Source organism: Pogona vitticeps, chromosome 2, assembly GCF_051106095.1.
Source record: "Pogona vitticeps strain Pit_001003342236 chromosome 2, PviZW2.1, whole genome shotgun sequence".
Taxonomy (NCBI): Eukaryota; Metazoa; Chordata; class Lepidosauria; order Squamata; family Agamidae; genus Pogona; species Pogona vitticeps.
In genome coordinates, this window is record NC_135784.1 from 71,970,856 (window position 1) to 71,985,717 (window position 14,862).

General features: G+C 39.9%; 1 protein-coding gene across 4 annotated transcripts in view; it reads left to right on the forward strand.

The window, feature by feature from the left end:
* Positions 1 to 14,862, forward strand: part of EFCC1 (EF-hand and coiled-coil domain containing 1) — a 118,860-nt gene that overhangs the window by 60,073 nt on the left and 43,925 nt on the right. For all 4 annotated transcript variants that reach the window (XM_072989698.2, XM_072989696.2, XM_072989697.2 and 1 more), the window contains one exon: positions 10,038 to 10,180. In XM_072989698.2, the coding sequence (XP_072845799.2) occupies positions 10,038 to 10,180 (143 nt within the window). The remainder of the gene's footprint in view (positions 1 to 10,037; positions 10,181 to 14,862) is intronic.

Below are 14,862 nucleotides of genomic sequence, written 5' to 3' on the forward strand. Positions count from 1 at the left end.
GCATCAGGTCTAAATCCAGCTGCTTTTCTGAACTAGAATAGAACCATAATATCCACAAGATTTAAGTACCGTAAGTGTTGATTCAGCAACTGATTCACTGGGTACCCTAGCTAGGACAAAGAAGTGGGGAAAAGCTACCCCTTGGATGCCATTGTGTATTTATGCTATTTAAACCATGAAGTGCTATTACTAATCATTTTTTGAAAGAAAGCTAAACAGTTACCTTTTTCGCTGTTTATACTCTGAGGTAAACATTTCCCCAAAGAAACGTCTTCCTTCTAAGTAGTCAGAAGGGTGCAGAACAGGAACGGTCAGTCTGCCCTCTCCTTTGATGTATAACACAAGTTAGGCATGCACCTGACAGGATGGGCAGTGATTTCATCTGTATCCAACCTTTCCTCTGTTGTGGAATTTGAGGCAGCATATGCAGGATTCCCTGGTGGCATCTCATCCAACTACTGACCAGAAGCCGTGTTCTTTTGCACTGTGCGTTGAGATCTCCTGGTCCTTCTGGGCAAAGCATTGTAAGAGCGGAAGCTGGAAAAAGGTTAAGAAACAGACATGCTACAAAGCCAATGCAGAGCATTGCAAGTGTCTTTCTGGGGCAAAGGCTCCTTCTCCTCCCCATCTTCTTCAACAGCCTTCAGGTAGCATCGCTGTTTTTGCGGCCATCATGCAATGGAAGGCCTGCACTTCTCTTCCCATCTTGGAGAAGAAGAGTCTCTGAAATTTTGTTAGCACTTTGCTGGAAGGGGAAGTGTTAAATTTCTGAAACGTCCCATGTAAAAGTGAAAGAAGAGTGAATAAGTAGCTAAATAAGAGTTAAACTCTGTTTCTAGGCCTGCCATTGTATGATACTGCTTTTTATCTTAAAAAAAACACCAACCAACCAAATAAAAACCGGCCCATTAATTTCTTTCATGCATTAACATGCTTTTGGCCCAAAGCCTTAAAAATCTTTTTTGCATATATTATTTAGTTAAGGTAGCCTCCTCTCTTAGGACTTTGTTTAGGATTTCAGCAGAAGAATGAGCAGTTGCCTCCTTAATTTAAGAAGAACACCTTGATCTTACAGAAGAGAAAAATGATCAAAAAATAGATTATCAAGGCAGCCATCCTGTGCACATCTTTTTGGATGTGATGGACTCAGAGACCTGGATTTGAACCTCCACTCCGCCATAGAAATTCACTATGGGGATGGAACTGGAAAAAAACACTCTTAAATATCTCACGTACCTTGAAAACTCTATTGGGATTGCTGTAAGTCAGTTCCAACTAGATGGCACACTACTGTGTTTCCCCAAAAATAAGACAGGGTCTTATATTAATTTTTGCTCCAAAAACACATTAGGGTTTCTTTTCAGGGGATGTTTTGTTTTTATGCGCAATGATCTACATTTATTCACATACAGTCATGTCATCATCTTCTGGTTGCTGCACAAGGATGGAGGGCGGACTTACACTTAACTAGGGTTTATTTTTGGGGTAGGGCTTATATTATGAGCATCCTGAAAAATTATACTAGGGCTTATTTTCAGGTTCGGGCTTATTTTTAGGGAAACAGGGTACATAACATAGAACTCCACAGAACTCAGTGGAAGCTGTTTCTGGGTAACTATGTGTAAGACATACTTAGTCTCGTATGACATAGTGAATGGTGTGTGGGGTTGATGCCTTGCTGTATTTGTGCAGGCAAGAAACGTATTTTGTTACAGAACAGAGCAAAAATTAAGACATTTATTTTTGTCAATGAGAAATGCTTTTTAAAAGCACAAAGGATCCCTCTGAGTATTGGCACTATAGAAGTGGATGTAATTCCAGCAGGTCTAGTCAATTTATATAAACCCATTATGCTGGGTTTGCGGCTAAATTTTGAGATGCAGTGGGGAAGGTCAAGTTGAAACTTTAAAATATTATTTCGTTCCAGGGGAAATTCTAGTCCCTCTTCCTCTTACTCACTTCCCCTTCTCTTTTTAGTGGTTCTAGAGTTTGGAACCGAAAAAAGAAGGGTTGCAAAGCATTCACAAAGATGTGAGAGCAACATGAAACTTTGGGGGTGTAATAATCCTCCTTGGAATGTTTACACCCATTGTGGTTGGTCTGAAGAAGGGGTTTCCATTCCCTATTTGCTTGAGGGGATGTCTTTTGGGAAAGACTTGATGGACCACACACAAAGACTCCTCCCCTCCCATTCATTATAAAACCAATTCACAGTTTGGAAAAAAGCCAGTGTTAAGTGGAGGTAAGTTAATAAGTAAATGCTTAGCCAAGCAGTTTTCCAATAGAGGAGAGCTAAACACATCCTCTGAACTGATGATTGGGAGAAAACCCATCTACCCACTATGCCATCATTTGAATTAAATTTTCACTGCTGACTGCTTTATATATGTTACGTCCCTTGAGGGACCTGATGAAAGATCTATCTGTTTCACCCTTCCATAACAGAGGCTGAAGGACTGCAAGTAGAACATGCTGGAGTAGAACAAGTTGGAAATAAGTCAACCAAAACATAACTTCCCTGTTCAGACACAGTATAAGTTACTGGAAGAAAACATCAAGCAGTAGCTATTATGGCTAATAGACACTAACTCTGGGAGGCAGTGGAAGACAGGAGGGCCTGGCGTGCTCTGGTCCATGGGGTCACAAAGAGTCGGACACGACTTAACGACTAAACAACAACAGACAGTAATAGATACTGATTTTCCATAAACACGCCAGCAGTTAGCTAGTCAGTCAGTCAGTTGGTGTTGCACATATTTGCCAAAAGAGTGCTTAAGGAAGCTAACAATAAAATAAAGGAAACAAATTACTAACGTATGGTTAAAACATACAAAGTTGAATAAAAATATTATTAAGAGAGAAAGAATGGCATCAACAGTTTGAAAATCAATCCAACCATGGCTGACTTGTGGACCAAGAGAGAGTGCACTTCACCCCCAGATTTCAAGGGGATGCCCTCCTGTTCCAGTCATGAGGCATCACTGAATTCAGTAGCAAACCAACTTTCATGACAAAAGGGTGCTTGGATTTTTTAAAGAGTTTTATTTTCTTGTCCATGGAAAAGTAACAGAGATGGAGCTAGCCTGCCCACACTTGGCAGGGGGTTTCCAAGCATGGGAACAGCCACCAAAAAGGTCCTGCCTTATGTTAACATTAAATGTGTGTATTTTCTAGTTATGGGGCAGAGAGACTAGCCTCTCTTTAAAGCCCTGGCAGGCTCATTTGGGAGAATGCGGTCCTGATATACAGGGACTTGTATTTTATTTACTTGTTTTCATATCCAGGCAGGATGACAATCTAATATCCCTTCCAGTTGTTGGCAATAGAAACAGATGCCTTGAATCTGAGTTGTAAGTTTTAGTGACAGGGAGAATGGCCTTAATTAAAAGGCAGTTAGAAATGGACATTACTTTAAGGTCTAACATTATGCAGTCTCCCAGGGTTTAGATTTCCCTCTTTCAAGCTTGTCATTATCTTCAGCACAAAAGCCTTAAAATGAATAGTGATCTGTGAGACTGTCTCTGTGGAAACCTTCCTACATTGCATGGCATACATATACTTCCCAGACTTCCTCACGGCCACTCTGCTCTGTGATCTTTGCTCTGGACAGATTTGCTGCTTATTCACTCCTCTTCCACTTTTCCATGGGATATTCCATGAATACTAATGAAAATGCTCCAAACCCAGAGATGGTAAGACAAGCGTTCCAATTACATTTACTGTGTTTGCCTTAGATGTTTTCATATTTAAAGCAGGAAGGTAAGGTTGTTCATTAAAAGCAAACAACAACACCCCTTCCATAGAACAGGCTTTCTGAGATATTGAAATGGCATCCCCGTCAGAGATCATGATGACTACAGAAGAATTACACTACCTTAATACTGGCAGGAAAAAAATTGGAATTATTAAATATTTTGTATACCATGGTTCACTCATCAATCCAAACAGAGATGGCAGCCAAGAAATCAGGAGGAGACCGGGACTTGGAAGGCAGCAATGAGGATATTAGAAAACAACATTAAGGACATGCCACTGGAGGCCAAGGCTAAGATCATCCATGTTGTATTCCTCATTATTATGTACAGGTGTGGAAGTTGGACAATGAAGAAAGCCGACAGGAAAAAAAATGATTCGTTTGAAATACAGTCCTGGAGGAGAGCTTTGCAGATACCCTGAACCACCAGAACGACAAATATGTAGGTCCCAGATCAAATCAAGCAAAAATTGGTAAAACTGAGGCTGTTGTACTTTGGGCACATCACGAGAAAGCAAAGCTCACTGGAAAAGACAATAATGCTAGGAAAGTTTGAAGGCAGCAGGAAAAGAGCAAGAGATATAATAACTCCTTAAAGGAAGCCACAGCCTTGAGTTTACAAGAGCTGAGCAGGGTTGTTGAGGAAAAGGACAGACTGGAGTTTCACTCATTCGTAGGATCGCCATAATTGGACCTATCAATGAGTGGCTTCTCTGACGTTGTTGCTATTGTTATATGATGGCACATAACAATAGCAAAATGTCAGAGAGGCCACCCAGATGACAGCTTCACCTCACTTTGTGGTAAATCAGATCATGGAAATTAATTATGCAATGGTTGAAACATTTGGACTTCTGTAATATTATTAGTGTGGAAGAAATTGAAACTAGATTTTTGGACATTATGCAAAGGGTGCCTTTGTCTGCTTGAGTGCATAGGGGCATATGTAAATACAGCTCTCCTAGCAATGCAAAAGATAAAACATTTCAGTTTCAAGTCTTCCACTTACGGAATGAGCACATACCATCTCCACTTTATTCCAGTCATGGATGGGGAAGGGGAGCTCTTCCGTCTATCATTTCAGAGAAACTTGCTCATTGAATGCAATTCCAGTCACACCCTCGCCATTAACTGTGAAGTGTCAACAAAATATTTTTGCATAAAAGTAATCCATTACTTACTTCAACTTTCCAGTTGTATATTATTAATACTGGCTGTCTCCACAAATTCCTCACAAATTTATGGGTGAAGTTCCTCCAATGATATAAACCATTTTAGAAGTTATTGGTGAATATGTTGGCAAGGCCCTCTCATTTAATTTTATAGACTCAGAATGTGATAAATTATGTGTGCTTAGGAAAGAAACCAGGCGTGCTTTACTGCACATTATTAAAATTTCTGGTCCCTCTGCGTTATCAGTTTGGGAGACCGCAGACATATGATTTACTCAGCTTCTACAAGATTTTGAATTTAGTGTTACTAAATGTTTCTTCATGTTACAGATTAGCAAAGAAAGAAAGAAAGAAAGAAAGAAAGAAAGAAAGAAAGAAAGAAAGAAAGAAAGAAAGAAAGAAAGAAAGAAAGAAAGAAAGAAAGAAAGAAAGAAAGAAAGAAAGGGAAATGCCCTTTTTAGTTTTCCTGGAGAGAAGGTAGAATGAAGCCACACAACTTTAAAATAGGAAACAAATCTAAGGAACATTCAAATGTTAACAGTAGCCGTAGCCACAGGTAGAGTATTTGAGAGCATGGCTCCTTTAGGAATATTCTAGGACCGACCGACTAACTACCTACCATTTTCAGTATATGCTCTTCTTCTGTCCAAGGACACCTGAAATGCTGTACAACGTGATTTAAATGATAAAAAAATAATAGTTACAGTGATCTAAAAAGAGCAAAAGGAACCACAGAAGTGGCAGAAACACAGATAAACTTATCAGCATCCAAACGACTCTTGAAGCAATTCTGCAAAATATGGTGGGGTAGCAACATGTAAAGATTTCTTCCTGACATATATGAGTGGGACAGCTTTAAGAGTTGTCACCTTGCAGCCCCAGATTATCTTTGTTGCAGCAAGAGTTGATACATGTAAAGGCAATCAAGTAAATGTTTGAGTCCTAAGCTATGGAAACCTTTAAAGATAATAACCAACACCTTGAATTGAACCTGGAAGACCAGCAGCAACACGTTTAGCTCATCCAAAATAAGTGTCAAGTGACTGAAGCCTAGCCACCACTTGATATACCAGTTAAAGCTTCTGTTCTAAGTTGTCTTAAGTGGAAGCCCATGTGGAGCAAACTAATCTGATTTCAAGATTATAGAGGCATGGGTCAGCACAGCCATGTCATCCTCTCTGGGGAGAGACAGAGTTTCTGGACCAAGAACAGGTGACAAAATGCCAACCCAACCATCACCACCTGTTCCTGTGGGAGGAGCACTGGGTCTAATAAAATCCCCAAGGGTCACAAGGGGAATTCATACCCTGTCAACTACTAGAGAGGTGACAGCTGGATTGTTCAGTTGCCAAATGATCAGCACCACGTCTTTCTTGTCAGGATTCGGAATCAATTCGTTGACCCTCAGCTGCTTGGCCATGGCATCTAGACAATGACTGAGGATTAATGTGCCTATCTCTGGTTGCTACCTTAAGAAAGATACAGTGAGTATCATCAGCATGTTGATGGCACTCAACAGTAAAGCTGTAGAAGTGTAGAGGATCTCCAACAGTAGTCTCAGATATATGTTGATTGTCTGGTTTTGTCTTTAATCTTTAAGTAACTCTCTAGACCGGGGGTAGACAACTATGGTAGTTCAACGAAACTCTGATCAGCCCTGACAGTATAGCTAGTGGTGGCATGTTGGGAGCCCAAAAAAACTTGTGAAGGACCACAGTTGTTCACCCTTGCTCTAGACATTTTATTTCTGTTGATATAAGTGAGAGCAGACAGTATTCTACCCACCTCTGTCTTGAAACGTGGACTCTTGCTGCCTGGCTCATAACTAAGCTCTTAACTCTACCCATAGTGGAATTCATGGTGGGGATCTCTAGTTATTTTCCTCTTAGGCTTCATTACTTATCTTTTTTTACTTGTGAAAACAGAAAGACTAGCTATTGGCCCTGCAAACCAACCCAGGCATTGAGAACAGTGGAAGAAGCTGAAACTTTGAAGTATTATTTATTTCCACTCCCCAAGGCAGAGGAGGTGGTCGGGGCAGAAGGGGGAGGCTCTACTGGCCCCCTCTTTGTGGTTCTTCTGCTGGCCTTCCAGTCAGATAAGCTTTTGGCAATTAACCGACTGATAAGAAAAAGGGCTTATAAGGAATGGGGGCTGTACTTTTAAATTATTATTTTACAGTTACTGCTCTGTTTCTAAACTGTTCTGAATTCAATTACTGTACGTGTTACCATTCTAACTTCTTTAATTGTGCTTTAATCTAATGGTGTTCTCCTTTATACCTTTTAATCCCGTCGTTAGCTGCCTTATTTCCCAAAGCTGAGAAATAATATGACATACTTTTTTTTCCGTTTCAGATTTTATTTTGTTTTTACTTTTTAGCATTAGGAAAAGGTTATACATAGACACACTCTAGTAGGCTTTGTGTCACAGCAACTGCACATTTGGTTCAGCTCTTGGCCTGGGTGCTGAATGCTGAATGCTGGTTGGCAAGAAGCCGTAATTTGATGTAATGTGTTGGGTTACATTTCTCAGTTGGCAGTCCATTCAGTCTGAGGAAGCAGAGGCAAATGAGGCACTTAATTGACAGGGAAGAACATTATGTCATATAGACACTGGGGCCTACATTCTTCCTGAGTCAGAACGCTGTTCATCACCCATCCTTATCTTTGTAAGATACCTTTAAAATTACCAAGCTGAACATAAACCAAAAGCCATGTATGTTTTGTTTGGGGTGGGGGAAGAGAGAGGACAAGGATCATTACAGAATGCTTGAACAGATCCTGGGTTTGCTAGCTGCCTAAGACTGCAAAAACAAATGATTTGTAAAGCACTAGAGAGTTTACAGTACTGTCCATGCAGTGTTTCTTCCAAAGGTGTTAGTAAATTAGAACATGACTGTGTTGTACCCCTCGCATGAAATCAATTCATGATGTCACTTGAATTCGTGAAGGAACTTTTGGGACATTATTCAGTTTTCTCAGCAGGATTTGCCTCACTTAAAGTAGTCAATATGGCCAAATCCTAGAGTTAAGTACATTTTCTCAGGAGAGTTTTTCATTAAGACCTTGAATGCATGGAAAGTATTAAACTAGATTAAAGCCAGAATCTCCAGTGTGAAAAACCAGAATGATCAGCAGGATCTATTAAACTGTGAAATGCTTGTGTACATCTGCTAGAAAAGATGTGCACGCTGGCATGCAATGTTTAGTGTTCAACTTTGATCTGTGCTTCTGAATGCAAAACCAGCTTTTAGAATAACCTTATAAAATATAAAATCCCAATGCAAGAAAAAAGATACAGATGTGCCAACTGCACCCCACAACAGCTGTACTAGTCATTTGGGTGGGTTATGCAAAACGTGAGGCAGGAAGTGTTTGAAAGGATACATGTTTTCAAACTGGGATTCTGCAACAAAGAGTAGTGTACAAAATCAGACAAAGAATTATAGGAAGGTTTCTAGACAGTAGGAATGTGCATGCAGATTTGGAAATAATCTGAATTCACAGAATAATGCCATATTTGGATAGTTTTAAATATATCTGAATCCAAATGTGATAGTTCCAATATTATTATATCTAAAATAGTGATTCTTAATATTCAGAATTAAGTTTACTCCTATACATTAGGAAGCAAAGGGCTATTTACTTATTACTCAGGCGTCTTGTAGTGATTTCTTGAGAAATAAAATTTAAAGAAACTCTGGCACCAAGAATAGTGGGGACAGAGAACTCAGTGATTCATGATGGGGGTTGCCCCCTCCAAGGGTGAGAGCAAAATTCATAAATGATGTTTGCCTGCACCAATGAAATCTAGAAGCAAGCACAGATATCAAAACATATGTTTTCATGATGGTTCTTTCCAGTTGAAAGGTGGCTATAGTTCCTTATAAATCCCCTGAGCATTTATAAGGATAAACTCTGGTGCAAGCCTGCACTGCAGCAGTTTTCTCTGTGTCCTTTCTGAATCCCCCACTTACATTTACATCCTCTACATCTCATTGTATATTTTTTACTTAATAGATTTAGGAATAAGATACAGGATTAGTAGATTCATAGATTAACATGCATTATAAATCAACAGAGAAATATTGCATGAGGTTTAGGTCCCTTTGGGGTATATCAGGCAGGTGAATGAGATTTTGTGTGTGTGTGTGTGTGTGTGTGAGAGAGAGAGAGAGAGAGAGAGAGAGAGAGAGATTTTTATTGGAAAAATTTGTGTTCTGCTATAACAGAATCAGGCACTGTTCTTCTTTGGGTAGAATCTTCAGGCAGTATATGAAACATGAGTATGGTAGGAGTCATTTGGGGGGAATGCTGCCTTCACCCATAAGACCGTTTTCTACCAAGAAGAAGGGGGGAAAGCCTACAACATTTATTATGAGCCCCTTCCCCACCAAAATCTATCACCCAGCTGCTTTGTTCATCACCGACACTATGAAAGAGCAATAAGCAGCAGTATATGGTCTGTGAGTCTCTGCCAAGGAAGTAGCAAAGAAGCCTCTGGTTCATGATGGAACAGTTATGTGTGAACCCCTTTGACAGCTGTTCCAGTTACATCTTTGTGCAATCCAGCCAGGGCAGGCACAGCAAGGGGGGGAGAAAAGGAAAGTGTCTCATTTAAGTAAGAGAGAATGGCACTCACTGCTCATAGTACAAGGTATGCCATGCTTCATTCTGTGGACCCCTCCTTCTGCCTCTTTCATTTTGCCAACTACTGCTCCAAGATGGTGCTCACTCACTCATCTGTGCCATGCCCCATGCTATTGGCACAGTTCCCACCGACAACAGGCTGTCTGCTGCTCCAGTCTGAGTGGCTGTAAAAAACAATCGATGATTAGCTCAAAGTAGGAAGTGAAGGAAGGAAGTGTGCAGGACCGTGAGCAGAGCATGAATTTGTGGTTTGGTCCCTACAACCAGACTGTAGATCTCCCTTGAAGTCTTTCCAGGCCTACTAGAAATGAAGACATGGCAATGCTTTGTGCATTGGTCGGCACAGACATATCCATGGTGTCACTCCCCTGGAATACAAATGGTTTCAACTTTGTTGATTTGGTTTTTTCAGTAGGATTAATTTTGACAGTTTTTTCTGTCTTCTTTTTTCCCCCACAGGTCGGAGGTCATGAAGCTTCAGGTTTCTTCAAAAGGAAACTCAGGGCAGAAAGGAAGTGCAGCCACCAATGGACAATATGCCATATCGGTTGTACATCAAGATAGAAGTTCACCAACTGGTGGTGCGGGGATGTCAGAGAATGGTATGGCACTATGACAAGTTTAGTATGTTGTTCAGGGGATTCTCCCATTGCCAAAATCACAAATGGGTGGTTATGCACAAAGAAAACTGCAAAGTCAATATTGGTCCCATGCTGCAAATGATTTCCAGTCTCCTAAAAGGTAGGGCCAGGGTATGCTTGGAAACATTTTTCAGTAAGATTGAGATTTTCTGTCGTTCTGTGGTACTCTGGAATGTATAAGGAAATGATATATGGAGGCCTGGTTGATTGATTGATTGCCCGAATAGTACAAACATTACTTTTGGCACTTTACAAAATTAAAACTTAAGACCATCAAAACCCAACAATAACCAAAAAAATATTCCAAACAATATGGTGATACACAGGCAGTAATTAAATCGTAAATATAAATATCCCTATAAAATCTAAAATTAGTTTAAAAAGAAATAATTTATATTGGAATATGTGCTAAATATCTCTGTGAGGTGAATAGTTCATGTGAAGCATCACCACAGAGACCGACTCATTTGGAATGACCATTCTGTAAGGGGGAAAAACACTTCATATACAAGATGTATATTCTTATGAGGAGGCAGCCATTCCAGAGTGTTTTTTCAAATGTGTGGCTTCTAGGGATGCTTATGGCAAATATTTCAATATTTGTTTTCATTTGGGCCTGCCTCTTTTATTTTTGTATTTTTTTTCATTTACTGAGCTTTTCATATTATACCAAAGGGAAAGTCTTTTTCAGGTCATTTGTTTTGGGCTTCCACATTTGTGTTTTCTGGTGCTCCAAAGACCCTAAAGGACTCTAAAAAGCTACCACAAAGAAGCAGAGAGGCAAGGCAACAGAGGATCAGTCTACTCTAAAAAGCATACAGTAATGCTTAGGTAAAGGTAAAGGTTCCCCTTGACAATTTGTCGTGTCCATAGAGCCAGTGTTTTTCCAAAGACAATCTTCTGTGGTCACATGGCCAACACAACTAGACACAGAACACCGTTACCTTCCCACCATGGTGGTACCTATTTATCTATTTGCATATTTTTGCATTTTTGCATGCTTCGAACCGCTAGGTTGGCAGGAGCTGGGACAAGTGACGGGGACTCACTCCATTGCGTGGATTCGATCTTACAACTGCAGGTCTTCTGAGCTTGCAGCACAGAGGCTTCTGCGGTTTAACCCGCACCACCAACGTACTTTGACATATAAAGCCCTAGACGGCTTAGGACCTGGTTACCTAAACTAGGACCGCCTTCTTCCATATGAGCCTGCCCGTCCTCTAAGATCAGGCCAGGAAGCCCCTCTGAAGGTGCCATCCCTGAAAGAGGTGAGGGGGGTGGCATGTCGAAATAGGGCCTTCTCGGCTGTTGCCCCCCAACTTTGGAACGCCCTCCCTATAGAAATCCGTCTGGTTCCGACATTTTTGGCTTTTCAGCAACGGGCAAAAGACTTTCTGTTTAACCAGCCTTTTAATTAAATAGTATTCTTTAGCTGGCCATATGAGCAGAAGGATTTATTAATATTAATGTTTTAATGATTGTTTTTAATATAGGATATTATTATAATATTGCCTATTTTAATGGTTTTAATGTTTTAAAAGATTTAATATTGTTGTACGGCACTCAGAGACCACTGGTAATGGTGCAGCTAAAGAGTCTTATAAATAAATAAATAAATAAATAAATAAACAAACAAACAAACAAACAAACAAACAAATAAATAATATGCACATCACCAACAACCAACCATTTGCACAGTCACAGGGCCCACTACTCTGACCCACACATTTTCACAGAAGGAAAAACATCAGTCCCACCCCTCCCAAATATATATGTTTTACGGGATAAATATGTAGTAAATTAACCAAATAACAATTTATAAATATATTCGCGAAGGCTTTCATGGCCAGGATCTAATGGTTGTTCTGGGTTTATCGGGCTCTTTGGCTCACGGCCAAAGAGCCCGAAAAACCCAGAACAACCAACAATTTATAAAGCTCAGTCAAAGAAGGGAAACCACTCTCACATGCATAGTGAAAAAAGTAGAAAAATAAAACACTCACAAGTCCTTTCCCCAAAAACAAGAAAAGCAAGGAAATAAAGCACTCCGACCCCAAATTACTAGAATATAGGGAAGTTTCTCCCCCTTGTCCCATTTAATGCCTTCTCTTCTTTGAGTCTTTCAGGTGGTAGGAGGTAGGTCAAGCCCAGGCAGTAAATATAATTAAGAAAGGAAAAGGCCAAAAACCAAAGAGGAAAAAAATCTCCAAAGGAGAAAAAATCCATGCTGGCACATGCAGGCTGCCTGTTGGCAGTGTCAAAACGAATCCAAAGAAACACATTGGAAATCTTTCCCAAAAGAACAAGAAAAAAGGGGTGGGGAGGAAAACATCCAACATGAAGTCAGTGAGACAACTACCCTGTTTCCTCAAAAATAAGACCTCACCCGAAAATAAACCCTAGTATGATTTTTCAGAATGTTCAAAATATAAGCTCTACCCCCAAAATAAGCCTGTTAAGTAAAAACCCACCCACCACCATTGTACAACATTGTGCAGCAACCAAAAGGTGACACAAATGTAAAATAAAACGTCCCCTGAAAATAAGCCCTGATGCATTTTTGGAGCAAAAATTAATATAAGACCCTGTCTTATTTTCGAGGAAACATGGTAGGCAGGAAGCACATTCCAAAATGGAAGTTACCAGAAGCTCAGCAATACATAGTAATCTTGCCTTCAAGGAACAATGGAAGCAAAGAGCTCTCCTTACTCGGTTCCAACCAATGCAGGCCCTTTTATGGATGCAAATTTCCTATTCACCCCAGTTATTCTGATTGGCTGCTGACAGCAGCCCTTGCTACACTATTGTATGACAAATTTGAGGCAGTTTGACAAAGAGTGAAAAAAAGGTTACGCAAAACATGGAATATGAAAGAAACACAAAATCAATCAACAAGAGAACACAGAAATGAAAAAAAGAAAGACTATTTTTGTTTGTGCTGTTTCATTATAATATGAAAGGCCCATCACTGTTGGTTTCATCTGCAGTGTCTTTCTAAGACCTGATAGAACTATGTGGAGATTGTTTAATGATGATGGGCTTTCTGCAGCTTGATTCCGGCATTGGACGTGAACTCCAGACACGGTCTGCTTCAAGAAAACATTTTCTAAACACAAAATTCTCCTTGAAAATCACTTTGCCCTCCCATTCTCTTCTTTTTCTATCTCTGAAATGGTTTTGAACTATTTAACACACTGTACTGCCCACTGCCATAAGCCTAAGAGTTTTTTGTACGGTTTCTGCTACCATTTACACAATGTACAGTAGTGTGAATTCCTACTTATGACTAGACTTTTGCTAAGCCTTCTCCTGATCAGTGTTTTTCCATAGCAAAGCTGTCAAATAGCCACACAGAGGAAGAGAGAACAAGAGCCTGGATGGGTATCTTTTGTCATAAACGATGGAACGTAATAGCTGTCTCTGTCCCACCTTGCAAAATGTAGATTGACAAATATTGCTGAACTCTGACATGGGGATCTGAACAGCTGTCATATCCATTGAATGCTCAGAAGGCATAGTTGAGATCACACTAGTGTGGCTATTGCCTGCATTTGAATTGCAAATTTCCAGATGTAACAGCCAATACATTTTCCTACCATTTTGTTTTGTTCCCTCATTTCCTGCCCAAAGTGGGTGGGATACAGGGATTTACGTGAATTTGGGAGAAAACTGTTAAATATTTCTCACTGGGTTACCTTGGGCCATTCATTTTCTCTTATCCTCATCTCAGGGCTTTCCTAAGGATGATGTGGGATGGAAAAGAACCAAGAATACTCACTTGACCTCATAAGAAGGATGAATAAGAACATTTTTCCCTAGCAAAAAGACATTTAAAATTGTATTTCACCAAAGTTTCTGGTATTCCTTTTAAGCTGTTGTGATTCTTGATATCAGATAAAAGCTGCCAATCACTTTAAGAACTAAATACCAGGGACAAATTGTTATATTTGAAAAGAGAAGTGTCAGATCTAAAGGGCAGATTTGAGGTATGAAATCCATGCATGAAGGAAGAATAAATGCTGTGTGGGATAAATTATGTGCTGCAAGACCATTTTTATAAAATTGTATGAGAGGTATCGAAATAAACAACTGTTTGGTAAATGGCAAGACTGAAAACCAGAAGTGCTAATACTAGACTGTGTGCCTAGCATAATTTGAGCTAAAGCCCCCCCAACACTTTTCCTTTGTTATCATGAAAGAGGAGAATTTTCTTTTCTAACAAAGTAAATTATTTGCTAAGGTTATAGTTTAACTATTAGTTTTTTGTTTATTTCTGTTTTACAATAGTGCCCTCTGCTGGGCAGCATGAAATATCTTTAAATTGCTTTGTTTGATGGAAAACAATGCACAGTATAGGAAGTAGGGATGTACTTCAGGATTTGTATGAATCTTGAAATCTTCATCTTAGAACTGGAGAGCTGGAGCTATGGATCATCAAATCCAGCCCCTGTCAAGGAGGCACAGTGGGGAATTGAACTCCCAACCTCTGGCTCCATAGCCAGATGCCTGAACCACTGAGCTATCCATCAGTTCCTTCTAAATTATAGCAGTTCATACAGATTCACGAGATGTCCAGATTGAAGAGGGGCTTCTCTGAAATGGATCACATTTGGGTGTGGACATTCCTGAAAGATAATTTGCAG